The sequence below is a fragment of the Rutilus rutilus genome (genome assembly GCF_951802725.1).
Source record: "Rutilus rutilus genome assembly, chromosome: 25".
Taxonomy (NCBI): Eukaryota; Metazoa; Chordata; class Actinopteri; order Cypriniformes; family Leuciscidae; genus Rutilus; species Rutilus rutilus.
This window is the reverse complement of record NC_140229.1, coordinates 10,665,869-10,693,578: the sequence shown is the minus strand read 5'-3', so window position 1 is coordinate 10,693,578 and position 27,710 is coordinate 10,665,869. Positions and strand designations below refer to the sequence as shown.

The window sequence follows — 27,710 nt, the reverse complement described above, 5'->3', positions numbered from 1 at the left end:
TTATTTTTGGGTGAACTATCCCTTTAAGGCTTGATTTCTGACCGCAGGACTGTAGATTGCAGGGTTTTGAAAGGATCGCTGGGGGTTGCAAAAGGCTCGGCTAACGTGACCAATCTGTTGTCGGCTAGGTCGCCTCGAGAAGACAGATTACTCTTCTCCAGGCAGCTCAGGGACAGACGAACCCCCAGAACTCCAGAGGGAGGTTCCCATTCCGGCTCCTATTCCCATTCCTTGTCCCATTCCTGTCGGCTCTAATGACCCAGTGCAATATCTCAGCACAAAGGGATTCTAAACAAGGTGGAAAAATTATATTCAGCTCTAGTCGTGCATCTTCCTGCAGACCCAAAGTGCTCAGTGTCAGGTTAGGGTACTCACACATGCTCAGTGATGCATTCTGATGGGAAAATAAATGAATCCTTATGACATCACAGAATTTGGCTCATTTTTGAATATTTCATGTCGGTAATAAAGTCACCAGACGGGTGATGATAAACTAGAACGGACATGAACACTAAATATTATACAATTATGAAGGAATCAGCATTAATTTCAAAAACTACCAATCAGGCACAACCAACAGTGATCTAAGAGAAACTGAAGTAGACTCGTTTTTAAATGTGGGGCAGCGTGATTCATAACATAGACACAGTAGTCAGAATATCCAAATGCATAACACTCAGCAAAGTCCAGTGGTGACTATCAGACAGGAAGCTCTGAGGAACAGCCAATCAAGTCAGCTGAGAGAGACAGGAAGTGGCACACAGTCAAGCCCCATCAGTTCCACTCCAGTCTCATTCCCACTTTGGCTGAGCAGATGGATAAAATCCTACAGGCACAAATACAATGAACCAGTACATTAAACAAGTACTCTCAACCTCACAGAAAAACCCAAGGAGGGGGGAAGGGTGAGGAAAGAAATCATCAACAACTCTGAAGTTTATTTTGATATTTGAAATATCTCAGCTCTACTATCCTGTCAGGAGTAGATACATAGGCACTAATGCTAAAACCCCACCATGAACCTGAAGGCTATGCAGAGAGACAGATATCCCTGACCCGTCTCTCCCACACAAGCCTTTAGTAGGTCAGCCCCTCTTCAAGGATACCATGTAAAAGCAAATCACTTCTGACAGGACACAGAAGAAACTTCGGGGGAAAAAAATCCCAAAATACAGGATGTTATCTCATTCAAAAATATACAACACAAACATTCAAAAACCAATCCAATAAAACTACATGCAAGGTCCATTATGAACGTTATGGCACTATAAATACACACTATCATTCAAAAGTTTGTGATCTGTAAGATTTTGTGTTTGAAAGTTCTTGAAAGAAGTATCTGAAAAATACAGTAAAATCAGTAATATTTTGAAATATTATTACAATTTAAAATAACTATTTTCTATTTTAATATATTTTAAAATGTAATTGATTATGTCATGGCAAGGCTGAATTTTCAGCAGCCATTACGCCAGTCTTTAGCGTCACATGATCTTTCAGAAATCACTCTAATATGCTGATTTGGTAATCAAGAAATATTTATTAATATTATCAATGTTGAAAACCGTTGCGCTGCTTAATATTAGAGCAAGTGGAAACCGTGATGCATTTGATAAATATTCTTTGCTCAATAGAAAGTTCAAAAGAACAGCTTTTAAAAAAAATAGAAATCTTTTGTAACATTATAAATGTCTTTACTAACACTTTTGATCAATTTAACGCTTCCTTGATGACTGAAGGTAATACTTGTTTGTTGTTTAAACCTCTTACTCATCACAAACTGGCAGTGTATAATAAAAATACAGTATTTTAATTAAATACGTATATATTACATATTACTTCTAAACAAAAATATAAACAATATTTAGTCAGATTATTCTTACATTGCTGTTTAAACCACGTATTATGTCGCAATTCCAGAATTCCAGTTCGAAAATGGCAACCAAGTTTAATATATACACAAAATACTGAGAAAGTATTCATGATTAAAACCCTGAATAAGACCTGTTGATCCAAGATAGACTAAACGTGTGCAAGCATCCCACAGGAAAACTATTGCTTGCCGATTACTTTATCATAGCTCAAAAGACTCATAGTTCTCAGTGTTGTATATTTCAAATATACACTTGTTTAAGCTCATATTGACTTTTGTTTGCCGACTTTCATATCATGGCTATTCCACAGTTGTTATTGTTCTCTTCTGAAACTATAATGGATACACGTGAGATTACTGGGGTCTTTTCTCAGGATAAATTTGGCAAAAGTCCCCACATGTAATCTCACTGCAGTCTAGTAGAAACAATTGACATATATAAAGAAACATGACTCGTGATTTTTCTTTCCTACTGGCAGTCAAAACACATAATCGGTCACGTATGAATGTGGTGAAAGTCTTGGGTCTACAAACCGGATATGTCGACCCCAGACCTCACTGGATTGTGCCTCCCAGCCCCCCATCCCCCCATCCCTCCATTACAGTGTCAACATCAAAGGCATTTTTCAGTGTGCTAGTCACACAATGCTCTCTCTTCTCGCTACCTCTACACACAGAGATACACAAACACACACACAAATACACTGTAACAAATTCAGTCCTTGGTAAATACCCTAATGTCGTGTTAAGAACGGGACGGCTATAATTAACAGTGTAAGACGCCAGTCTGCCAGCGTGGGCGGCATGCCAGTGGATCAGCCCTAATTACTGTATTCATTTTGTCAGGCCCATTCAGTTCACAGCTCTCTCTGACCAGCCCTGGCAGCCAATGAAATCTCCGGACACTAACATCACAACGTCCAGAGGCCAACCAGCCGTCCCCTTTAAGGCAACATCAAAGCCAGTGAAGGAGCAAAAATCAAAATGGCTGACGCACACACAACAATCATAACTGAAAAAAACTGACGACTGACTCTGTTCTTTATAGTGGCCTTTGACGCTGAGAATCAGCAGAAGAATTATAAATGCGCCTGTAGACAATATGATAGAAACATAGTACAAAAACAGTTAAAAAAATATATCTTCTCACTAGATCAATGCCAGAATTTAAGAATTAGCTCTTTAAATTCATGAGTTGCACTGAATTGGTCACAACCTGCAGGAAGTCGAATTAAAATAGTAGGAAGAGGAATTTACTAAATTGCAATTCAAAGAGAGCAAAATTTTTTTTTTTTTTACAAAATGACATAAATTAGACTAATTATGCCTATTTATTCCCTGATATGTAGAATATTTTTTTTTTGCATGAGTGGATTTCTAAAGTTCAATGCAGCCAAAAACAAGATTTTAATTTAAAAAAAGATATATTTTTAAAATGAAAGTTTAAAAAAAAACTATGGGTGGGTTTTCAAAAACTGATTATTAATATAATTTAATGTTTAATATCTTAGGATTTGTTGTATGTTATTCATTCTAAAAATCGAAATGAAATTCATTCTAACAAATTGTATTATGAAGTACACTTATATCAGTCATACGAGTTTCTTTGAATTTAATTCCATTTGAATTCAACTTTTTAAAATTAAAATGACAATTCTGCATCATTTTAGATTCACACTGAAATTTAAAAAACATTCTTAAGTAAATTTTAAATGGCACAAGGCTGACCATCATATAAAACATCAAATAAAATCAGTATATGCAATCAAAATGACCATATTTCAATTCTTAATACACATTTCAGATCTTGCGAATGTTTCATCACTGCACAAAGGTAGCAAAAAAAAAAAAAAAAAATTTAATCAAATTTGAAAGTCTTTATTTTCAAACCCTATCCTACCAACCACCTGCCATATAGATATAATATCAAGTCCCACCTTACATTTTTGTAATTGAATATTGTTTAACTCAAAAAAATGCCACATTATGGAAGTAAAATATGTTTAGGAGACCTTATATGTTCACTTTAAAGAGTGTATAGAAAGAGCACCGCTTTTGAAATCTGTGTGGTTTATTCACATCAAACACTCAGCGTAAAGTTTAAATGCGCTCTTCAAGTTATGGTGTTTGCATGTGGTGCAACACTCTCAGCAAAAATGCAAAAAATGTGATTTTTATCAATGGTGTCTAATGCATAAACTCAAAATATGTGAGCTGGAGGGGAGGGAATGCACATGACCTTATGAAAATATTTCCATCATGCAGGCAGCTCGGAATATAATTTCAGCGCCGACACACTGGTCTCTTTCAGTCTCCGTCACATCCTATTTAAAACTTCATCTAAATGAGCATGTGAAAGCTAAACGAAAATAGGACCAAATGCTGCGGTTGTTTGGTTTAAATATTTATGCATTCGAAAAAAAGACTAAATGAAGTGATCTGTGGCAAATTTAACGGCTGCTTAGGATTATTTATTTCACAGGTGCACGCCGAGCAAAACACAGACGTTACGTAATCGGTTGGAAAATAACGGGTCATCCTAACAAATCCCTATCTGTCACATTGACATCACATAGCGGACAATAAACTTTTCAACCAGCATCCTGAGGCGAACCAGAACCATGAAGGAGCTACATAAATAACTAGTCAATAACAATTACACAACTACAGTGGAACATTAGTAGACTGAAAATGGAAACGGATATGGAGAGACAGAGAAACAAAAATGGCAATTCATCTGTCTAAATATATACAGATAAGTTCTGAAAACTTTAAAGAGACAGTGTATCCAAACGTGAAATTACGAGTGCCATAATTTCCTCATGTCATTCCTAACCTGTATGGATTTTCTCTCTTCAGTGGAGCACAAAAGAAGACATTTTAAATAACACACTGGTCACTCTTTTCTGTGCATTTACAATGAATAGGGACTAGAGCTTCAAAAAGTACCATAAAAATGTTACAAACATTTTTTAGTTCTATAGTGCTATAGTTCAAGTCTTCTGAAGCCATTAGAGCGTTGTGTGACTAACAAACCAACAACAAACCAAAAAAAAACATACATTATTAATATTCCCCTAAAGTGGGCTGTTAATGCTGGAGTCAGTGAGCGAAACTTAAGTCAGTATGAAATCAAAATTGACCCCATTTACTGTTAGCACACATTTCTAGTCTTGTGATAAACAATTAATCCGTGCAAGTTGATCCACTTTTCTTTTCTTTTTGTCTTCGTAATCTTTAATCAATATCTGAAAATGTACTTCCCCTGTGGAATGGCCTTCCATCTCTTATGATGTCAGTTTGATGGCTTGGGGCTCAGCAAGCTGAAGGGAACGCCTACTTTTCTAGATCCAATCAATCCCCAGTACAGAAAAAACAAGCCACACCCTCTATTTTTCACATTTAGAAGAACTTCCGGTTCACGCAGATTTTAAGAACTAAATCAGTCCAATTCATGAACAAATACTTGTACAGTGGATTTATTAAAAAGATTTGTTTGAAAAGTAAAATTTGTGGTTGACACGTAGTGTGTATATATTGTAAGGCAGATTTTAATATGACATTTGTCTAAAATAATACATTTTATTATATTACATATTGTAGGATTATTATTATTAAAATATAATTAAATCAATGAAAATGTATTAAACTTACTAAATTAGAAATTTCTCACTAAATTGTGCTATATTAAAAGCCTGTTACTTTGCTTTTTGGATTTGATAAAAAAAAAAGACAGAATTGAAGAGGCAAAAATGATGCATCCATAAAACGTCATGAACGTCATGCATCAATACATCAATATTTGAGCAAAAGCTAAAGTTAGGTTTGGACTAGTTTTATCATAATTTTTTTTTTTTTTTTTTTTTGAGCTTAAAACCCCGCTCTTCATTATAAAGCTAGCAAGGATATTCAGCAAAAATTCACCTTTTGAGTTTCACAGAAGAAAGTTTGGAATGACAATCACATGACAGAATGTTTATTTTTTGGGGTGATCTGTTCTCTTAAATGGTGGAACCTGATGCAAATTTATGAGAAAATTAAGCACAAACATTCAAATATAATTTTTTTTCTTTAAAAGCTGATACGACAAAGTCCATCTAGGTTAGATTACGGCTTGCCTTGTGCCAGAAGAAACGGTACAGCAAGGTAGCCTGGCATGGCACATTAATTCCACATCCAGCAGTCCAGCCATTAAGGTAACTTTCCAACTTCCCTCATCAGAGATAGAATTTCCACCTCTCTGACTGAGGCCCTTGATGTCTTGCACCTTGGGTACCGGGCAGAAAAGCACTCAGATGGACTTTTTTTTTTTTTTTTTACAGGGTTCACAGAATCTCCGAACGCGTGGCCTCCCAGCCAAAACCCCCAGCACGATTAATTTAGTAACGGGTTATTAAGCTCAGACATAAATTGCAGCCCTGGACATTTTAAATGGAAAAGGGGGACTGATTTATTGAGGCTCCGGAGACAAAACAGGTTTTTTATTTTCCATTTATTCATCGGCACTCTCTGGGAGTGGTAACTCGCGAGGAATTCGCAAAACGAGAGGCAGGAAAGAGGGAGCGAGAGGGAGGAGGGCAGGAGGCGACGGCAACCATGATCAAAGATAGAGCAGGCCGGAGCGCTGCGGTGCCCTTGAGTTCTCGACACCCCAGATGGGCTGGCAGAGACTTCTCAAAACCAAATACAGTAAGGAATTATACGGATTTGGCGTTTGGAAAGATTGGAGGCACCTGTCTGAAATCTTTACAAAAGCACACTTAGGCTGATAAGGATATTATTAATCAAAGACTAAAAGAAAAGCCCAAGGTTATTTTGAACTCTAGACGTCTTCTGACAGATGTTTGATGTCTCTTTCTCTACTTTCTTTTCATTCATTTTGACTGAATGACGCAATTACTACATCCTGATCTGCACTGTTCTGACCCATTAGATACAAAAGTTTTGTCTTCAGTACAATACTAAATTTGAGACAAATAAACAGCAAACATAAATAAACAGCATCAGAAAACAGAACAAATGGTCAATAGATTCACTAATTTGCACTTTTTTACTGTATAGCAGAATTTAATATAACATTTGTATGCAATACTGTATTTTTTTACATTGTATAGTTTTTCTCATTTATTATATTACATTTTGTATCGTTATATTTTTTATTAGTAGTAGTAGTAGTAGTAGTAGTAGTAGTAGTAGTAGTAGTAGTAATAATAATACAATTTTATTAAATTAATGTATCAATAAAATTGCATATGGCTAAATAAAATATATTTCTACAAAAATACGATATTTCATACTATTTTCAGATTTTTCTGCCATAAAAAAAGGACAGATTCCTTTGCTTTTATTAAACATCCTATCTGGATTTATTTTACAAATAAATTTCAGAATAAGAGTCAAAATCGATAAATGAGTTAAACATGTCATGAATGTCACTCATCCATGCAATTACCTGACAGAAAGCTAACCCCTCCATGTGATTCAAGATTTTGAGTCTGTAAATACTATATGATAGAAACAAGAGTCGATAAACATCACATTCACACATTAAGAATAATCTGTTTCTAAACAGAACAAACATCTGATAACCATCCTGATCCAATAGTCGTGATGTTCTCCAACTGTCAGGGCGCATTTGTTTTAGAACTCTATCAGATCAGAGAGGGTTTTCAGTAAATAAAGAATCACTGATCCTTACTGTCTTGCTAACATGCATCGTCGGTTTTTCCTCTGGAACATGACCTCACAGACAACCCTATGGTCTGGACACGACCGTCCGCCACTATTCATGCAGACCGAGTATTCCCTAAATGGATAAACCATAATATCCTCTGGTTTCTCTGCCACTGACCTCTCTTACGAGGCCACGCCGAGTTTCAGACAAGTGCAAAATCCGAAAAGTAATCTAAAGGCACGGTCATGCAATAGAACTCAAGTGGAACAATTGTAATAACAAGACTGCAACTCTACAGGGTGCAACATTTAAAACCATGAAAGCAGCAAAAATGGAGGTAGAATGCAAGCAGAAGAATATCAACTGATATGAAATGCCGAAATTTGGTGCTTCAAATGTACCCAGGAGACCAGGATGTGTCAGTCCAGACATATGAAAATTAGGCACTCAAATTCCCCTTCGCTCCACTACCTTTGAGCTTCCTATCATTTGGAGAATCATCTCTCACTCCATTTCTCGCTTTTTCCTCACCTCTGGAGTATTCTTCTTGAACTCGCGGCTTTGGTCGATGAGTTTTTTCCTGGACTGCTCGCTTTCATCCTGTCTGTTGGCCAGGGCTGTGGCGGTGGCATCCAGTTCTTTCTGAGGACAGATAAGGGAAACGATTCACGTGAGATTCCAGAGTAACGGTTTTAGTAAATAAATGAAATGAGATCAGTGAGCCGTGCCTAAATATCAACCTTGAATTTACAGAATTGGCAATCATTTTAGTTTTGGGATTTTTAGAACCGATTTGTCTTCCCTATGACAATCAGATAAAAAGGATAAAAATTGAAAAATTATAATTATTTACTCATTTTAACTTTGTTCCAAACTGAAAGATCATTCATCCAATTCACAATTTAGACAAATATAATTCAGCGAGTTGGATTCAGGATGTCAACTTTGATTTGTTCATTCTAAATTGTGAAAAAGAAAAGAAAGATTTATTTAAATTATGAAGCACCGACAAACCAGCTGATTTGGTTCTCTAAATGATTCAGCGAGTTGGATTTAAATTGTCAGGTTAAAAATATATTTGTGAATGAACTGCTTTGAATTGTGAATCAAATCAACTGCTTTGTTGAAAATAATTGTTTGAACAGTTGATTCAATTCACAATTTGGACTAGGCGCTGCGTCCGAAATCGAATACTTCCCTACTATATAGTATGCGAAAAACAGTCCCAAAACAGTTGTATGTCTGAATACATAGTATCTGGAAAACAGTAGGTGAAAAGTACTATTACTTCCACCGAGATTCTGAAATACGCATTCGATGGACACTTCCCATAAGGCCACGGGAGGGGATTTATGAATGGAAGTGAAGCGGATGCAACTGATGCTGGTAGGTCACGTGACATACTACATCCACCATGTTGTTACTGTCCGAATTTCATTCATACTATATAGAACATACTTTTTTAACAGTCGCAAAGTAAATTCAAATTCAAATGTAGTACCTACTCCGACAGTAAGCGACTTCAGACGCAGTAAAAATGTCAACTTAAGAACTGACTCGCATATGAATCATTCAGTCCAAAATGTGACTTGGATCAACTGGTTCAAAAGCTGTAAAAACAATACGAATGGACCTTCACAGTTTGCACCAAACATCACGTCTATTTTGCAGAAAACACGCGTTTTATAAGGTGCGAGAAAACTGCACCTGCAGGCATAATGCAGCTATAAACCACTCATTCGAACGGACCAATCAGATTCCCTAGAATTTGCGACAAACACACCGCGATTGGCCACCGCATCCATCAGTCACCAACAGCACGATGTAGTCCCACCCCTGGTGGGCCTCGTGAAAAGTCAGCAGTCTGCGGTCCCTGCCGTCCCACTCCTCTCCTCTCAACAGCAGGGAGCTGAGCTAAAGAATATCGTCTGACATCTGGGAGCCAGATGCTGGGAACAAATCAACTTAATTAGGCTGGAACTCTGTGCGCCAGACTCCCCAAACCTCCAACACAACAACTGGGGGGCTGAGTCACCACAGTCTCGCCCCAGTTTTACTCTCCTCTGTTATTATCACCTCCTCCTTCCACATAGGAAGACACATGGCTCCGCAAAGCACTCTGAAGGAGAGTCGTTCGGCTAGTCTGGCAAGGTAAAAGCACGAGGGCTGATCTCCAGGGACAAATCTGGTTTTAAAATACCATCCCAAGAGACGGGTGTGGATCATTGGTTTCTGGGTCAATGGGACATGTTTTAGATAAAAACGTCATGCTATGTAAGTGGGCTCTGGTTCTGGTCTTCCTAAATGACTTGTTATTAAAACAAGCAGTGAGACTGTGACGGAAATAAATTGTGACATAATGCATTTACCCTAACAATGCACTGACATGACATGTACGCACGACTATTAAGGGTAGTCTATATACATTACCTCTCCATAACCATGATATATATTCGTCTTACACCATAATGCAATTCGTTCAGCCAAAATTACAGGAAATATAAATAATAATACAGTAAAGCTTATGTTTCCAACTTGGGAAAGCATTTGTAAATAAATCATTCTGAACTGTGTTGAAAGGGTTCAATGAAAAGAATGCTTATTTGATTCACAATTTTGACCATTTTTAGTGAGTTGGATTCAAAATGTCAACTTAAGAAATGATTTGTGAATGTAATCAGGATATATATTCTTGTCTTACACCATTTTTAAGGTCGTGCAACCAAAATTTCAGCAAATATTAATCATAATACAGTAAAAGTTGCACTTTCAAAGCTTAAGAAGGTTCTTCAGTGAAGTATCAACTTTGTCTCAGATGTTTCTCCTAAAATTACTTGGAGAAAATAATTCAAATGTTAAGATACTATATTTAAGAAACTCCAAAAGGAGACACGTGTGAGTTTCCTGGGGTCTTTTCTTCTCAGAGACTTAATAAACTCTCCATTTAATCTCACTGCCGTCGAGGAGAAATGTTTGAGATATTAAAGAGCGCAATTTTTCTTTCCTATTGGTATCAATAGTGGTAATGCCCCCAAGGGTATTCCATCCAGCCCCCCTGGTGTAGTTCAAGGAAGCCCTGTAGCCCTCCAATGAGAGTCGTTTATATAAAGGACCAAATTGTTCCCCATAATAGCTTTATAATTTTCCTAATGGAAGAATTCTGCTGGCTCAGGCGGCGGTGCTTGTCTTAGTTAATTTGTTCGGTAGTAAACGCTGATGGAACAGATTACAGGGCTCCCCAGAGAGCCAGGCCCTGCCAGATACTATCAGCTGCATATGCAGCAGGGAAACGTCAGCGAGGCCTCTCTCTCTCTCTCTCTCTCTCTCTCTCTCTCTCTGTATAGCTGCTGTTTTTCTTCCTTCATTCTCTCATAACCTATCTTTCTCACAGGCCATTAGATTTCCTCCTCTCTCTCTTTATAACTGCCAGTGTCGCTGAGCCACAGAGCACCTGAGCACTCAAGAGGGTCAACAGCTCAGAGGCAGTCAGGAACAGATAAAAACAAAGCAAGATTCTAACACAGGTGAGAGAGGACAGCAGACACACTTTTGTCGTGGGAGCTGTACTGTAACTAAAAATGGTGGATAGAATTCTGAACAAATGGGTTTATAATTCTGTTAGCAAGAAAAGCTGGTTAAGTGAACACAAGTGAAAAAACATCACACATATTCCTAATTTAAAAAAAAAAAGTTTAGTATACATTATTTTATACTGAATGGGTCAAAAACAGTGGGAATATAGCCTATGAAACTCAAGTGGCCTCTGTTCACTTTGATTACTGAAAGAGGCTTGAGTTTGTTCTTGTAAAGAGAGTAAACAGAAGGTTTTTTTCCAAATTGTTCCGCCCTATAAGGATGGTTTACACTCAAATGTCTTCAAATTAAAAGCTTTATTATTTTTAATTTCTATGAAGAAAATCACCCTAATCATTGTAAAATGATTCATTCTTTCCACAAATAGCTATTCAAGTCCCGTGCAGCCCTACTTAAAAAAAAATTAAAAAGTATGGAAGTAAGTTGCAAATGTATGCACTACCCACCAGACAATGAAAAATAGTTTCAAACTTAAAAAAAAATAAACATAAAAAGCCAACGGCACCACAAAAGTCACACTTTTTTTTTGTTGTGGACTGAGATTGAGTCACCTCTTCACTGCCCTTCAAAAAAAATAAAAAATGTGTTCAAAAGCCCCAAACTAAAAGAAGAAAGAATTGTCCAGTGTACTTGAGTTAGCCAAAAAAGAAAAAGATTTTACAGTTTGAGGTTTTTTATAGCTTGTCCTTTAATCATTTGGTCTAAAAAAAGGTGACCTGATTTCTGAAGGGTATGACTTTATACTTAAGTGAAAAAACCTATGAAAGACGTGCGTGTGTATGTGTGTTTTGAAAGGCACCAACGACTGCCATTAGCACAGATAGAGCTAATCTATTTTTACGCCGGCATAGCCGTTAAGCCCTTTATCAAAGTCTTTGCTATTGCTGCTACCATTTATAACAAACCTGCTTTGTGTGAGCAACTAATCTCAACGCTGACCCGCCGTTTTGAGCTTTGACTCGGTGTACACTGTAGTGGGGTCTGTTAAACACCTAAGCCAAAGATTTGGCAGCAGAAGTTTGAACTTAACCACGTCGCATCCCGAAAAGAGATCCCTCGACATTGTGTTAGAGTTTGTGACCTCTAAAGACTGAATATTGCATTTGACCCCTTGATGCTCTAGAGTTAGTAGTAAAGCGAAGGGCCTGGTGCCACCGATGTGTGACTTTACCCACAAAGTAAAGAACCGTATTAATATTGTTTTCACATAAATGGGTCAATGTGCTCTCACACCTTAAGTGCCAGCCCTGTGAGCGATGATTTAATTTGCTCCTCAGGGAGTATGAACGTAAGAACAGTGAGCAGAGGGAAACTTGACCCTATGAAGTTTTGTTAATAAAAGTAACCTTTTGCAGATAACACACTATTAAAATATACAATATTTGCCAATGGCAAACTATTTTTGATGGCTCATCCTGCACTACACTGAAAAATTCCAAAGTTGCTGTCTACATGTAAACTACATAATGGCAAATTTGTGAAAAAGCTGACATCAAGCGCATGAGTATTATGTGTTCAGGCTTTACAAAGTGACACTGCCAACTACTGACCTGGCATCCATAATACAACGGTTTTAGTCATTTTCACGCAACCGTGTAAACAGGAAGGGTTTTGACAACGTTGTACACAAAAAACACACTTTATAGTACACTCTCTCTCACCTACAGCACAGACATACGGCAATGCAACATGCTCAAATGGCCAAAATACAGTGCGGAACACACTGCAAAAACTGGGCCGGACAACACTCGACGACGGCCGACCGTCACTTAGTGAAAAACTTCGAAAATGTGTGATGACACGTTTTTTTGTTAATCAGGCTGATTAGTGACTGAAAGTTACAAATCATGTTTAATTTATGATTGTAATTTACTGTGATTGTCTCTGCATTTACCTTTACATTGGACAATTGCATTTACAACATGCTATCAGGTATTTTAATGCATTTAAAAAACTGATTCAAATATGATTCAAACATTTACCAAACCACAAGCATTACAACATGGTCTGATCCATTCAGTTCCTTCCTTGTTCTGAGTCTTGAATTACACACACAGTCTGAAAAAGTTGAACAATGACCTAATCGCACTGCGCGAACAATGCATGTGTCTCAGTAGTCTATGATACACTAAATCTTCCTGTCTCCGTTAGCTTAGATGGCTTAATTGCAAATCAAGGATTTGGCACGTCGTCAAGATCCACTATCACACAGCAACAATCAGACAAAGGCGTGTGAGTAATATCGTTGCAGGAGGTTGCGATAGCGCAGAAACTTCACACTGTGGCATGCGGTACCCAATCAAGACCACCACGTTCACAGAGCTTTATAATGTGAGAGCCCACTGTTGCAACCTCTGGGAACACAGGCAACCGCACGCACGACGCGCTCGCATACACAGAATCTGTGAATAACAAGGGACCGTGGGGTTGAGTCTCATTAGGTATGGACAAACTACAGACCAGACTTCATTTCCATCCAATTAAGAGACACTCAAAGCATTATGGGGGCTTGCTGATTATGATGCAGTACATTTGGGTCGTCTCAGTGCAACAATGTCCCAGTTGTTGACAGAAGAACACTCCCTTTCATACCAGCTGGGGAGGGCAGGAGTTTTTTGAGGCGGTTTAACAGACTGTACATGCATTACTAATTCCAACTTGTTTTGTAGGCTGGACGTCAGGAGCGACGGCTTAAAACGCACACAAAAAAAGTTTCTTAGACAGTATAAAACCACCTATACATGTCAGACCTGATTCGTCTAACAGCATTCTAACAACTCGAGTGATCGTGAACTTGTTAACATCTCTACGCATCTTTAAACTGGAATTCTTTGAAGGCTTCTCAGAGTCACAGTATTGGGATTACGTCTGACACAATATTCTCATTAGGATAGTTTCTTTTTAACAAACTCTGTCGAAGCCGTTCTCACAGATCAGCGTTATCTCTTGTCAGAGCGGTCCGGTTGGTCCACAGGGCTCGCGATATCAGTCGCTCCTACGGCTGTAATGAATCCAGGACCGGTTCACCATCTTACACGCCATGTTTGCTATCAACAGAGCTCTCAAGGGCTTACAGCGCAGTTCATTAAAGCTGAGGAACAAGAACAAGCCCAGAGCTTATTCTCTCTTTCTTTCTTATTTCTTTAAACCACCATAGTTCCGCCTTTGATTTATTATGCAACAAGATCAGCAATTTACTTCAGAGGCTTTCAGTCAGCACTGGAAGAATCGCAATCTGAGGGGGTCTGAGAGCGCGTGTTGGTTCTGCTTGCTTGTCACAGTCATACAGTAAGGGACTTTGCAAAAAAAAAAAATCATTGATGTGTTATCGAGAAAAAGTGAAGCACGCCTTTACCTCCAGAAACTTTTACGTTTCTCCAAGCAAATACATACATCTGTGCCTCCTCCACCACTGATAACAACATTCCTTAAATGTTATGCGGGTTTTAAAGAAACTAATTAAGGCAATTATATCTCTGGTTGGGAGTGGAGGCGACGTCTGGGGAGTGGATCTCTGGTTGGGAGGGACGTGAACTGTTTCTCAAACAGTTTGACCGGCCTAAGACTGGATGACAAAAGAGGCAGAGATCATCTTGTCTTTCTGGATAACAGCCGAGTTAATGTTACTGCCTTGAGTAAAGAAAAAAATCAATTACTGACTCCACAAGAGTACACGTCAGACTGTTTGTTATGAGGATTGTTTACTACCATACTGCATGTCTATGAAACTTAATGACCGTTATAATGAATGACAAGTTTCTCAATCTTTTCTTTTTTTTTTTTTTTTTTGGGGTGATTTTTGCCTTTATTGTGATAGGATAGTATAGAGTGGACAGGAAGCGAGGTGGGAGAGAGACGGGGGACGGGATCGGGAAAGGTCCACGAGCCAGGATTCGAACTCGGGTCGCCCGAAGCACAACGGCGCCATATGTCAGCACGCTGCCCATGAGGCTATCGGTGGCGACAGTGTATATATTTTTTTAACATTGTGTGCCAGTGTACGGTCTCTGGGAAAAGAATATGAAGTGATGCACAGCGAGCAAAGCACCATAGGAAACATATTTGCCCTCAGCGTAAACACACATGGCCAGTCCTAAGCCTTCATTCAGCGGGCGAGGTGCTGTGTAAAAAAAAAAAAAAAAAAAAGAGCACAAGTGCTGCATTATTTTTCAAGAATTTCATGACAGAGTCTGGCATCTAACTACCACAAACTCTTCTGCATATTTGCATTTTAATACAAGGTTTGTTTATCCTGAAATTTCTGCTGTAAACTGAATTAATTAGATGCTCGGATTCATAACTGGAAATTAGCATAATGGGGCAGAGAGAAGAAAGAAGGGGGTGTTTGTTCTTCACAAGACAACAAGCGGTTAATTGTTGAGGGCTGGGGCCGCAGACGGTGACCTGAACTAGATATTACAGTATAGTTCAACTGACTCAGAGAGGCCAAGCTGCATTGTTCTGATTCGTTGTTCTCATTCACTAGTGTAAACAATAAGAACAAGTCTACAAGCAGACGACATTGCAAAACTAGAACACTTCAATTATAATCAACAAGCTGTCTAAACTGCAAGTGTCAGTGAAGCTGTCTACACTGCAAATGCACAGCTCCAAATCAAAAGCTGTGTACACTGCAAGAATTTGACTTTGAACTTAACTGTAATGCACATGTGCAAATGTGTGCAGCTTCGACAATGAAGCCGTCTAAAGTGCAAGTGCCTAAGTGAATCAAAAAAGCTTTCTACACAGCAGCTGCACCACTCCGAATCATAAACTACACTGCCAGCATTTGACTTAGAAATTAACTGTGTACACTGCAAATGTGTGTGACTGTCTCAACTGCAAGTGAGTGAATAATCAAAGCTGTCCACACTGCAAGAGCATGACTCACAAAAGCGGTCTTCACTGCTAATGCGCGACTTTGAATCAATGAAGGTTTCAACACTGCAACCAGGGCCTGACCGTGGCATAGGTGATGTGGCGGTTGTCTATGGCACAGAATGACATGATGAGAGGCAGGCCCAGTTCTCCCAGACGAAAGCAAGAGCACCCTAAGTTGATACTCTAATAATATCATTTTGGGGGAAACAGATTTGACAAACCCTAGTGTTTGTGCTCTGGAGAGTGTCCAGGCCAGGGGTTCTTCTCATTTCTCATTTCATCCTAGCTTCCTTTCCTTGCATCTAAGCTCCACCCCCTTAGGATTCGAGGGAAGGATACACCTGTGTATCCTCACTCATGACTCCACAGGAAGCTTCCTTGCTCCTCATTCCTCGCCTCCTTGCGGTGCAATTAGAGAGTTGAGATGTCCTTCAAGAAAGATGGCTAAGTTTGATCGGTTTCCGGGTCACGGGCTGGAGGAATCATCAATTTGAGTATTGAGAAGCACCCAAAGTGTTTCTATTTACAACGTTGAACAATGAAGCCAATCACAGACATGTTTGTTGATCACTTGAACGCAGTGGCCAATCAGAGGTTTAAGTTAGTCAAAATACAGTTTTTGTTCAGTGCTGACTCTGAGTTCAGCACGATTTTTAGTGCTTATAAAGGGAGCCCTCTTTGAGCGTGTTTGTAACATAGACTGTAAAAAAGACGCATCTTAACTAGCAGAAAAGTGAAGCCGCCAATGTCCCATTATGGCACGGACATCTTGGGTAATAGTTGACAACAAGTTATGTTGGACTTGGACTAATTATTTTAAACACTGCATCATGACGTGATATTAATACATGACCATAACACGTTAATTATGCATGACAGTGCAGTTACCATTGGTATTAGTTGGCTTGTGGCGGGCACTATCCCAAATCTTGCCTAGGGCACCAACTGGGCCGGCCCTGACTGCAACTCCGTAATTTAAAATATAACACATTTACACTGCAAGTGCACAACTTTGAATTAAAAAAAGCTATCTACACTGCAAATGCGTAACTATAAATCAACTTGGTTTAGACTTCAAATGTGCGACTTCTTTTACACTGTAAGCATGTGACTTTGAATCAACAAAGCTGTTTAGACTGAATTGAACAAAACGAAGAAACTTTGTTTTAAAGGAACTGTCACTCAATTTCAGTGAAACAAAAGTCTAAGACCTCCTCAAAGGATGCATCATGGACACTTTAAATGGGGATGACATTTCAGGAAATTCCAATAGGTTTTTTTTTTTTTGACAAAAAAGTGTGGGGGTGAATACAACAATGATTGCAATTGTTGAACAGTCAGCATGTATACACATCGAGCTGCTAACACACAAAAGATGGTGACATAAGCAGGTGGATCAAAAAACATATCAGCCAGTTAAAACATTACTTTAATCTTTCCATATAATTCCTGGACTGTGTTTCACCTATAAACAGCACAACCGGTATTTTATGTCAACGGATCAAATCTACTCTTCATGTTTTCAGTTGGGGTTAATCTCCCTGCGTATTAGCATGTGACCTTCAGCACCTCAGCTGCTGATTAGGCGGTTCTTGTATCTTTCACTCGCATCACAACGGAAAGACAGGAGAACATTTTTATGCAAGTTAAGTGGACAGAGACATGCTACAGCGCTCCACGAGTGAGGGCCGGTCATTCCAGACGGCACGCACTGCTGAATTAAAACAGTATAAAATAAAGTTCAGCACACTGTATGAGAGCGATAACATTCCCCAACCAAAACCGGACCACTATTCAATTCAGAGCCTGTCTTTAATTGGCTCAGTGTCTTAAAGAAACAGTCCATCATTTACTCACCCTCTTGTTGTTCCAAACCCGTATGATTTCCTTTGTTCCGTGGAACTCAAAAGGATTTGAAGAATGTTAAAGCTGCTGTTTTATGTACAGTAAAAGTGGATAAAGACCATGGGCTGTCAAACACCAAAAATGAGGGTATATGATAGGCTATATAGTCGACACGTGCCATATTCTAATTCCACTGAAGCTGATGCACTATATAGCAGTATCACATCGATTTTCAGTGTAATATAGAGATTTATTAATTGATTTGTGATTATTTACCTATTAATTTATTATTAAATATTATATTAAATATTTTCGTACTGTATATTATAATATTGTGATGCCTAAATGTACTTTTAATGGCCTTTATTTTTTAGCATTTGTATTCAGATAAAATAGTATAGAATATCAGACACAACACGAAAGTAATTATTGGTTTATCAGTAGTATCAACTAAAATGTGGATATCTGTGCATTCCTAATTTTGGAGTGAATGGGTCATGATGACTGGTTATGAGACATGCAAGAACAAATGATGTTTGGCATAACTGTGTCAAACCGGAAGTGGTGCAACAGTATGATGTTAATGATGACATCAAATGAAACTAGTTCTTATGTGTCTAGTGGAACTTTTATTATACTTTGATGGATGATATCAATCTGGAGCTTGATGTTTACAGGTCACTATAAGAGAGAAAAAAAAAAAGAGTATTGTAAACAATCTGCTAATTATCTTCTTTTGTGTTCCACAAAAAGTAGAAATAAAAAAAAATGTCATGTTGAACTAGGCTATTCCTTGTTAAAAAAAAAAAAATCATACACAAGCATTTTAACTGCAAATATGTGAGATAGAATATGTTCTCTGTAATAAAACAATTACAAACTGAACTTAAGCCCACAAGTCACTCCATTCTCAAGTTCTACGTTCAGAATGGAGTATAGCACTCGCAGTAGTAGTGTGTACACAGTAGGCCAGCAAAGATGTAAGGCAGTGTGTGAGGTAAACAGTAATCTGGCTGCTATTGTGTTGGCACTGGTCTATGAGTATATGTGTATACTGGCTCTCTGCCATCGCCGGCTGTGACCTTAGAGGAGGTGCAGAAATACGACTGACCTTCAGCACGCCTCAGTCAATCAACCCTCATCTGAAACACTACACAAGTCCGACCTTCATACATCAACACAAACACTAGGTCTCTAACGGCATTAGATAAGCCAACAAAGAACTCCTCCTTTAGATTCACTTAAAGGTAAACATATTCAAATGCTTTTAACACCTCCAAATCAAAGCTAGGTGTTTATTTAAGGGGGACTTTTTCCCAAAAAGCTTGTTTAGTTCATTTATTTGATAGTGGAGATGTAGCATTAGCAACCGCAAGAACTGACACATAACTGCTCACAAAAGTATAGTAAAGGAAGGGATTAAGAATGCGTCAGCAGAAACGTTCACGAGCCCGGAGTGGAAAAGCTAAACTCAAACACTGACTCAGCGAAAAAAAGCTGCTAACTTTAGTTCAGCGAGTCGCCAACCCCCCCCCGCGAGCACCATCCCCACGACTCCGCGCTGCCATATTATCCAGAACATTATTTTGATTGTGAATTTCCTTCCATTGCACATCTGCTGAGCTGCCCTGAACTCAGAATATGCTTACGTGCCATGTCTAAATACAAAACACAGTCAAAGGAATATGCAATATCGACATAATGGGAGACTGCATGGGGAACTGTTCTACACAGACCATAAAAACAGTCACGAAAGCAGCTGGGGGGGGTGGGGAATATGACGAGGATAGATTGGTGAGCACTATTTTTGGACATTATAACAAATGAGAGATCACAGGAAAGTATTCGAATCTGAGCCACTCTCACATAAGCACAACAGTACGAAAGGTTGGAGCATGTGCACGGCACACAAGGTCATGTTTCCGACTGTTAGTGAGCACTTTTGGAGTACAGAGCCTCAAAAGAGTCATGGTGATGTAAAAAAAAAAAAAAAAAAAAAAAAGGAAAATAGGAGCTATGATGAAATATCACATTTCAATGCTTTTGTGCTCGGACTTGTAAAATTTAGCGTTCTTGCGCAAATAGTTTTACATACCACTGAAAAACTCTTTGTTCAGTTGCAAAATTTTTAAAGGAGAACTCGGCAACTCTAGCGAACTCTAGTCACTTCTTCGCTGATTTTCCCTTTTGTTGTCGCATGTTTTCCCCACGAGCTCCCCCTACAGCTGTGGGGGGGGCGTATATTTCACAACACGGTCGTAAAAAACTCACTTGCGGCGGCCTCCTCCCCCTCTCTACCGCTGCTCATGTGCGTTTGTTTTGATCGGAGCAAGCCAACTGTATCGTGTGGAGCTATGTCTACCGAGGTGGGTAATCTGGTAATACATCATACATGCGTGTGTGTTTATGTCGAATTGCCGTAAAGCAATTCGTGTTTCGCGCTCGTTCTCATTCTCGTTCTCGCTTCTCACAAGACTTCCAATTTCTATCTTGCCGGGACGGTAGTCCCCAAGTTGCAAGGTTGGTTTTCCACCAATCTTTTTTTGGGAGGAAAAGGTATATTTAAATGCTTTCGCGAGTGAATGCAAAGGGGGAACGCCTGCGGGGAGAACACAAAAGTTTTGGGAGTGAACAAAGCTTTTTTCTATCACCACGTCACCCTTAGGGCCCCGTAGCATAGCAAGCTGATAAATAAATAAAAAATACTTTCAGCAAAATTGGCTCAATTCTTAATTTTAGTTTTTTTTTTTTTTATTATAAATTAAATAATTACTAATTAATAAATGAATAACTAATGATTTTATTTTTTACAATGGAAATTAATCAACGGCACGCTGAACTTACTTAAACTGGACAATGACTTTCTTCTAGATCTGCTGTACAGCCCAAAACAATCTCTGTTGCATTCATTTCCTGTTTCACTGTAAAGCTGCTTTGAAACAATCTGTATTGTAAAAAGCTCTTTATAATTAAAGGTGATTTGATTTAATTTCAACTTTTTTTATTACTGAATGTTTACTTGTGTTTAATTGCAAAAATATCTGAAGAATAGCCTACATTCTACAGTTTTAATCTAATTTATTAAAATAAAAACTTATTTAAAATTGCATGTTCAATATCAAACTTTTTGCTGTGAAACTTCTCAAAAATGGATATTGGTTTTGATTCTAGTATTGATATTGACTACTAAAAATCTTGTGATTCGTGACAACACCCGTAATCCAAAACCACACTACTGTCTTCATCGATAAATGTGCATAACTAGAACTCACTCTGCTCTGGAAGCGTTGATACACAAAGCCTCTCGTCTTTTTTGGTCTTTGTCTGCGAGACACAGAAGAACACCTCAGCCCTCATAACCTCAATAATGCATGAAATGCGCTGCAGCCCGCAGACTGAGCTCTCCGAATGCTTTAAGTATTTATCGCGAACAGAACGCTATCAGAGCCGTTTCTAAATGGGCCTTCCCTGCCAGCTCTTTTTCGATTATGTTCGTGAAGATGAATGACCACCTCAACGTTGCTGTTTTTGTTGAAACGCAGAAAAGAACCTGCAGTGCACCTGCCCAGCTATGTCTATATCCTGCAAGAACAATTAAGCCCATCGACGCTAAATTAATCTGAGCGCATCTGTGAATGGCTGATAATCTCTGTGACCTATTGAGAGTTATTACCACTATGACTAGCACAAAAACAACCTCACCCAAGATGGAGGACGGCTAGTGGTCGAATAGCTGAAATAATGCAGTTTTTACAATGGAACCAAAAGATAGGCTACCTAAAAACGTGGAAGAGAAAAGATGATGTTTTGAAGAATGTCTCAAACAATGAATTTCAATGCAGTTTTGAATCCCAACATTCTTCAAAATATCTTCATTTGTGTTTCACTGAGGAAAGCCAGTGATGAAGGTTTAGAAAAGACATGAGGACAAGTTCTCGAGGATCAAACCTCCCTTTCCATCCAGCACAAATGAAGCAGGGGAGGAGATGTAGATGAGAAAAGCAGTGAGGAAATCAATCCATGCTTGTTTTCTTAAATTTGTTTTCCATTTCAAAGGCTGGTTTGCAGTTTCAGCAACCCTCTCGTCTCAATAACATCGGTCTGAATGGGATAGAGGGAGCACAAGAGGGCAAGAAAGGAGAGAAATAAAGAGGCGGAGAGCAGGAGAGAGGGGTCCCCCTCTGTGTTGGCCGGCTTCCAGTGAAAGCTGTTCAGAACATGGGAAACATGGTGTCACAGCGCAGTCCAATCAGCTCGTCTGGCCTGCGGTTTTCCCAGCGAGTACCGTCATGAGCGCTCTTCTCCTTCTACGGGTCCGCTTTCACTACCATGCCTCCGGGAACAACAAACTCACGCTGCCAAAGCACGACCACACGCGCGCAAACACACACACAATGGCAGATGCAAACGCATACACGCTCTCGTGAATGCACAAGTACTACCCCCTACTTTTTCTTAGGCCAGACTTTGCCAAAAACGTCAGTTGGATTAGTCAGCAAAGCAGTGCATGATGACTCTCACTGGCTGGACATGACATCGCCAGACATACGAAGACACCAAAGGCTAATAACTAAGACAGAGAAAATGTAAATATATAGGCTATATTATTCGTTCACATCACTTATATCAGATTATCATTCAAATACTGTATATGCACGGTTACTTCCTGGTTTTTGATAAGCCATCTCAGGGATTTCTAGTCAGCTGTCAAGAGGTCGTTCTATAGGCCTACTTGCTGCCTTCAAGATCTGCCTTGGTTCAACATTTTAATTAATTCTCATTTTGATGAATAGATATCGATTCTTAAATCCAAGAACTGATATTTTAGACTATGGCGGTTTCAATTTCAGTACAAAAAGTTTGTAGTGTGACTGCCTCCCATCCAATATATCGCAATAAGCTTTGTTACTTTTGATATGAAACAAAGTCTCCACTTTCGAACAATAAATATCTTTTTGGCGCTTTTTAATGTGGTGTGACAAATCGCTGTCGTTCAGCACACGTGAACTGATCATCTCTTCCTCTTTACTACTAGTGCAGGAAATAAACGTGAATGAACATCAGAAGGTATGTTGAAAGATATAGAACGACCTTACTGAAACGTAATCGCTTAATCTGAGTGTTAAGAAGGCTAAATTTACTTTCTGTGTCTGATGTAGTCTGATGTGTCTGATGTAGCGGCCTGTCAATTATCAATAAAGAAAAACAAGAGATCCTGGGAATATGGCAACTTTTAAACAGAAAGATTAACATCTCGTGTAGAAACAGATGACATTTTATGCGTGATCCATTTTCTTTCAATGTTGGTAATCGGCTGGGAAAGTGAAAACCGATGGTACAATTGAATTTTGCTGAGGAGGAACTGAGGGATGCAACAGTGCTCAGCTGTTGTTAAAAACGCTGAAGTTTAAACATACGTTTAATCTCTTTTTACATTTTGAACAACTAAATTAATGCTAGGCCTGACTATTTAACTGACTATATTCTGATTATAAACTACTACAATATTGATGCTGTTAAAGCTACCTCAGAAAACTGAAGATACCACACCAACAAGTGACGTTTCTGTGCATATAGCGGATTTTAAACCTTGGTCATGTGAATGTGCCCTCCTCAATATAAGAAACAACATTCCAGTGCTTCTGAACTTGTCTGAACTTCCTGGATAAGGCAGATTGCTATCAGACATTTCTGGATCGATCCTCTAATTTGGAATTAGCATGAGATCACTAGTTTAAATCTTGGAACAATACCAGCAGCATAAAGTGCAGAACATATTTCCCAGAGACTTGAACTGATGACTCAGACACCAGCAATAGTTACAGACCGAAGAAACGTGAAGCAAAACACGATGCTTCTACTCATCGACTCACCAACTCCCATTTTTTTTCCCCCTTCTATCTCTGGCCTCGGATGCAGGTCGTGTAAATCCATAATTCGCACATTCCAGCGTGACAGATAATGCATCTCTCCATAATGGAGGTCTTGGATGCATTTGGAACGAGTATCTGTGTGCGGATGTGTGTTTAACAGAGATAATACCTCAGTGTAAGTGAAAGTCCTGGATTAAAAGAGAATATACGCCACCTGATTGCTCGCAAAGATAAAGCAGACCGTTAAATGAGGGATTGAGATGTTTTAGGTGGGCTGAGTTCTCAAATCATACCATCAGCACTGGATGTTCTGTCTTGTTAAGATCAGAATTTTTTCTTTTTTCAAATGCCAGCTTGCCTACCCGGTTCTTATTTAAACAAAACAACGTGATATATATATATATATATATATATATATATATATATATATATATATATATATAGATATATATATATATATATATATATATATATATATAGATATATATATATAGACATAGATAGATAGATAGAAAAGAAATGTTTACATTTTCTTTACATTTTTGTTTTATAATATATATTTTATTTAACAATGTGCAATGATTTTGTTCACAAATAAAACTAGGAATGTGTGTTAAAGTAAACAGGGTCAATATTGATTTCATGTTGCCTTTGTTGTACGAAATGCACAAAATGATAAAGAAAAAGTCTTGATATGCATCTACACCTATAAAACAAAGCACAAGAAATACAGATATGATAAATCTTATGTACTAACTAAAACAAAATGCAAAAATCTATGGAAGACCGCAGTCAAAGCCCTTTTCAGTATGTCGATATTTATAGTGATTTGTTTCTGCGCGGAGAGGTTCAAGTCTGTTTAATTATGCTGTAACTCCCAGGACGCACAGCGGTCTTTTAAAAAGCATGTTGTTTGAAATATTCTCTGGATGATGGCCAGGGAAGCCATCAGTGTCAGATGTACATATCGGCCTGCCAAAAGAAATAGTCCAGCTGAACCGAAGGCAAACACCTCAAACAATCCTGCACAAACTGATAACTATAACGTCACTGGGTAACTTTGAGAAATCGTACAAATAAAAGAGCAATTTGCCTAATTATGTTGATTTAAGGGGCGAGAAGAACAACCACAAAGGGTTGAGAAAAATCCCTTTTGACCACCTAGGATAAAAAAACGTTGCAAGTAGCACAATAACAGGGTAGAATGCGATTGTGCCGATATAGGCCAGGTGTGATGTTCTCATAAATAAGCAAAAAAGGCTCCCCTGCTAGCCTGCTATTTTCATTCCCTCTTGCTGAAATTCATCTGACATATTCGGCCTTCTGATCTCCTCGGATCTGTCTCTGATATCCCATGGGACCGAGGAGAGCACATCCTCTGCCCGGCTGCTGTTAAGACTAATAACAACACCAACATCCCGCCAATCTCTCTTCACTGCAAGCTAGGCCAGCCAGGCAGGGGCCAACACACACACATGCAAGTACAACACACACACACACACATCTGACCAAGTACAGTCCATTTTCAGACACTTCCTGCTAAAAATAATTACCCTCCTGGAGACAGAACCTCGCTGGAGGCTGCACAGACATTTTGTATAAAGAGAGAGAACAAGGGGATGAGGAAGTGCAGGAATTAAAGGGGCAGCGCGTGTACTGGACTAACCCAGAGATGTCATTGTCAGACTAAAAAGCAGAGTAAGGTTTTACCTTTGCCTATAGTAAACACATCATATGTAACAGAGAGAGTTTACAAATAATATGAATGGAAACTCAAGGTTGAGAGTTTTTTTGTTGTTGTTGCTATTTTAAGAAAATTTCAAGCTGGATCCAAACTAACAAAATACCAATAACTATACCAATACCACTCTTTAGTTCAAAAATTGCAAGAACGAGGAAGTTAAGATGGATATTTTGATAGCATCTCCGATTTAAACCTACTTTCCAAAAATGGTGATAAAACTTATTTTAGACCAACTTTAATTAGATTTTGTACCATATTTTACTTTGAATTGAATTGGTAACATTGTTTGGTTGAAACTAATTAAGACCTGATTGAAAACATAGGCTATCATCTTTTTGAGCCATTTCAGACTTAATACATAAATACATGGAATATCATTAAAAGCCCGGGGGGAGGGGGGGGGAGAATATAAATTAAAAAAAAAATACTGAAATATATAATATAATTAAAATCTTTGGGAAAAAAAATCATGACCTACATTCGAAGAACCACCCATGTTTTGCATATGTACCATCAGCACTAACGATAGTGTTCATACCCCCGCGAACAAGCAAATTTGGAGGTCTGACCCCTCCCCAAACACCCCCCACCCCACCACCACCCCTGTAGTGATATTCAAGCATGAGCCATCGGCAGAACAAATCACCAGAGCAGCGCCGGGGTCACAGTTTCTTCACCCCCCCAACATGGAAATCCATGTCAGTCTCCCTCCCCATGGGCACCATTTGAAAGCTTAATATCGTTTTCCAGCCACTAACGGCATCTGGCTTCCATTTCCACTCCTCCTGGAGGTTTTCAGGTCACTAATAATAACTGTTTCAGGCAAAAGTGAAAGTTCAGCCAAAGTCTAGCTCCAAGCCAGATCAGGGAGCCCTGCTGCTGCTGAGTGTGAGGTGGAGCTGCCCGGTTCCCTAGGCACCGAGGGCCCCCGCAGAGGATTTTGTTTTGTTTGGGTTTTTTAAAGTGCTGAGCCCAGGCTGGCAAGGGACTTCTGGAGTAAAACCCAAAAGTGTGTATGTGTGCGAGTGCAAAGCAGAAGGGAAAAAGTGCAGACAGGAGGCTAAAGGGTCTCCTGATTATTTCCCATTCTCACAGAGCACTTAAACCACAGCTGGGTGCGAACTCTTCGCCATGGCTACCTGAGACTCTCCAAGAATAGTAATGGAGCAAGACGGCACTCAAAGTTCTTCTGAGATGAACTTTTCCGGAAACTTAGAGGCATTCACAAAATGCCGTCTTTCCCCTCAACCGTCCAGACCTTCCTACTAGGGAAATGCGGAGAGCTGGTCTAAAATAAGTGAACCTCACCTCAGTTTGCCTGCGCTTTCTTAGACCAGTCAATAACTGTGAGGAGCAAATTGAAGCGTAATGTTTATTTTCTCAGAAACGGCACTAAATTCTTCCGACCCAAAAAAAGTTCCTTGCTCTGAGCTTCAGAAACACTCTCTTCCCCTGTTCTGTGCTGAAACAGAAGAGGATCCAGAGAGATCTGGTTTATGTTCCCCTGTTATGAAGATTAACCTTCTTTATGGACACAATTACTCATCCATACAGGATAAGACTGCGGCTAAATTAGGAGCCACCATCATATCACATAATGTACTGAGCATCTGGGGCTCCTCAAGAATAAAAACTCCTCTAACGGTGTCCAACGAAAACTCCTGTTTTAACAGACACGCTATTCTCATAAGGTTATGAAGTCTAAGCAAGCTTACCTAGTGCTTATGAAAATAAATTTAAAAAAAAAACTTTCTTTTAATATACACACATTATTGTTCAAAAGTTTGGGGTCAGTAAGATTTCTTTTTATAAAGAAATTAATACTTTTATTCACCAGGGACGCATTAAATTAATCAAAAGTGACAGTGACAGTCATTAATATTATAAAAGATTTTCTATTATAAATAAATATTGATGATAAGAAACATTTCTAAAGTACCAAAAAAGCATATTAGAATGATTTCTGAAGGATCATGTGACGCTGAAGACTGGAGTAATGGATGCTTTGCCATCACAGGAATAAATTACATCTTAAAATAAGTGAAAATTGAAGAGAATTATATTTCACAATAGTACTGTTTTACTTTATTTTGTATCAATAAAATGTAGTCTTCCTGAGCATTAAAAAAAGAAACATTAAAAACAATCTTACCAACCCCAAAATTTGATGATTATATATATATATATATATATATAACTGGGTCGAGCTAAAAACTGAAAAAGAAA

At 38.7% G+C, this 27,710-nt stretch overlaps 1 protein-coding gene across 11 annotated transcripts in view; it reads right to left on the bottom strand.

The window, feature by feature from the left end:
• cux1a (cut-like homeobox 1a) overlaps positions 1 to 27,710 on the bottom strand; it is a 117,313-nt gene that overhangs the window by 78,490 nt on the left and 11,113 nt on the right. For 10 of the 11 annotated variants that reach the window (XM_084400353.1, XM_084400351.1, XM_084400355.1 and 7 more), the window contains exon 2: positions 8,079 to 8,189. Coding sequence is in view for 10 of the 11 variants with exons in the window: in XM_084400351.1 (XP_084256477.1) it covers positions 8,079 to 8,189 (111 nt within the window). In the remaining variant the exon portion in view is untranslated. Of the gene's footprint in view, positions 1 to 8,078; positions 8,190 to 9,330; positions 9,412 to 27,710 lie in introns of those variants that run through there. The other variant, XM_084400356.1, reaches the window with a different exon arrangement.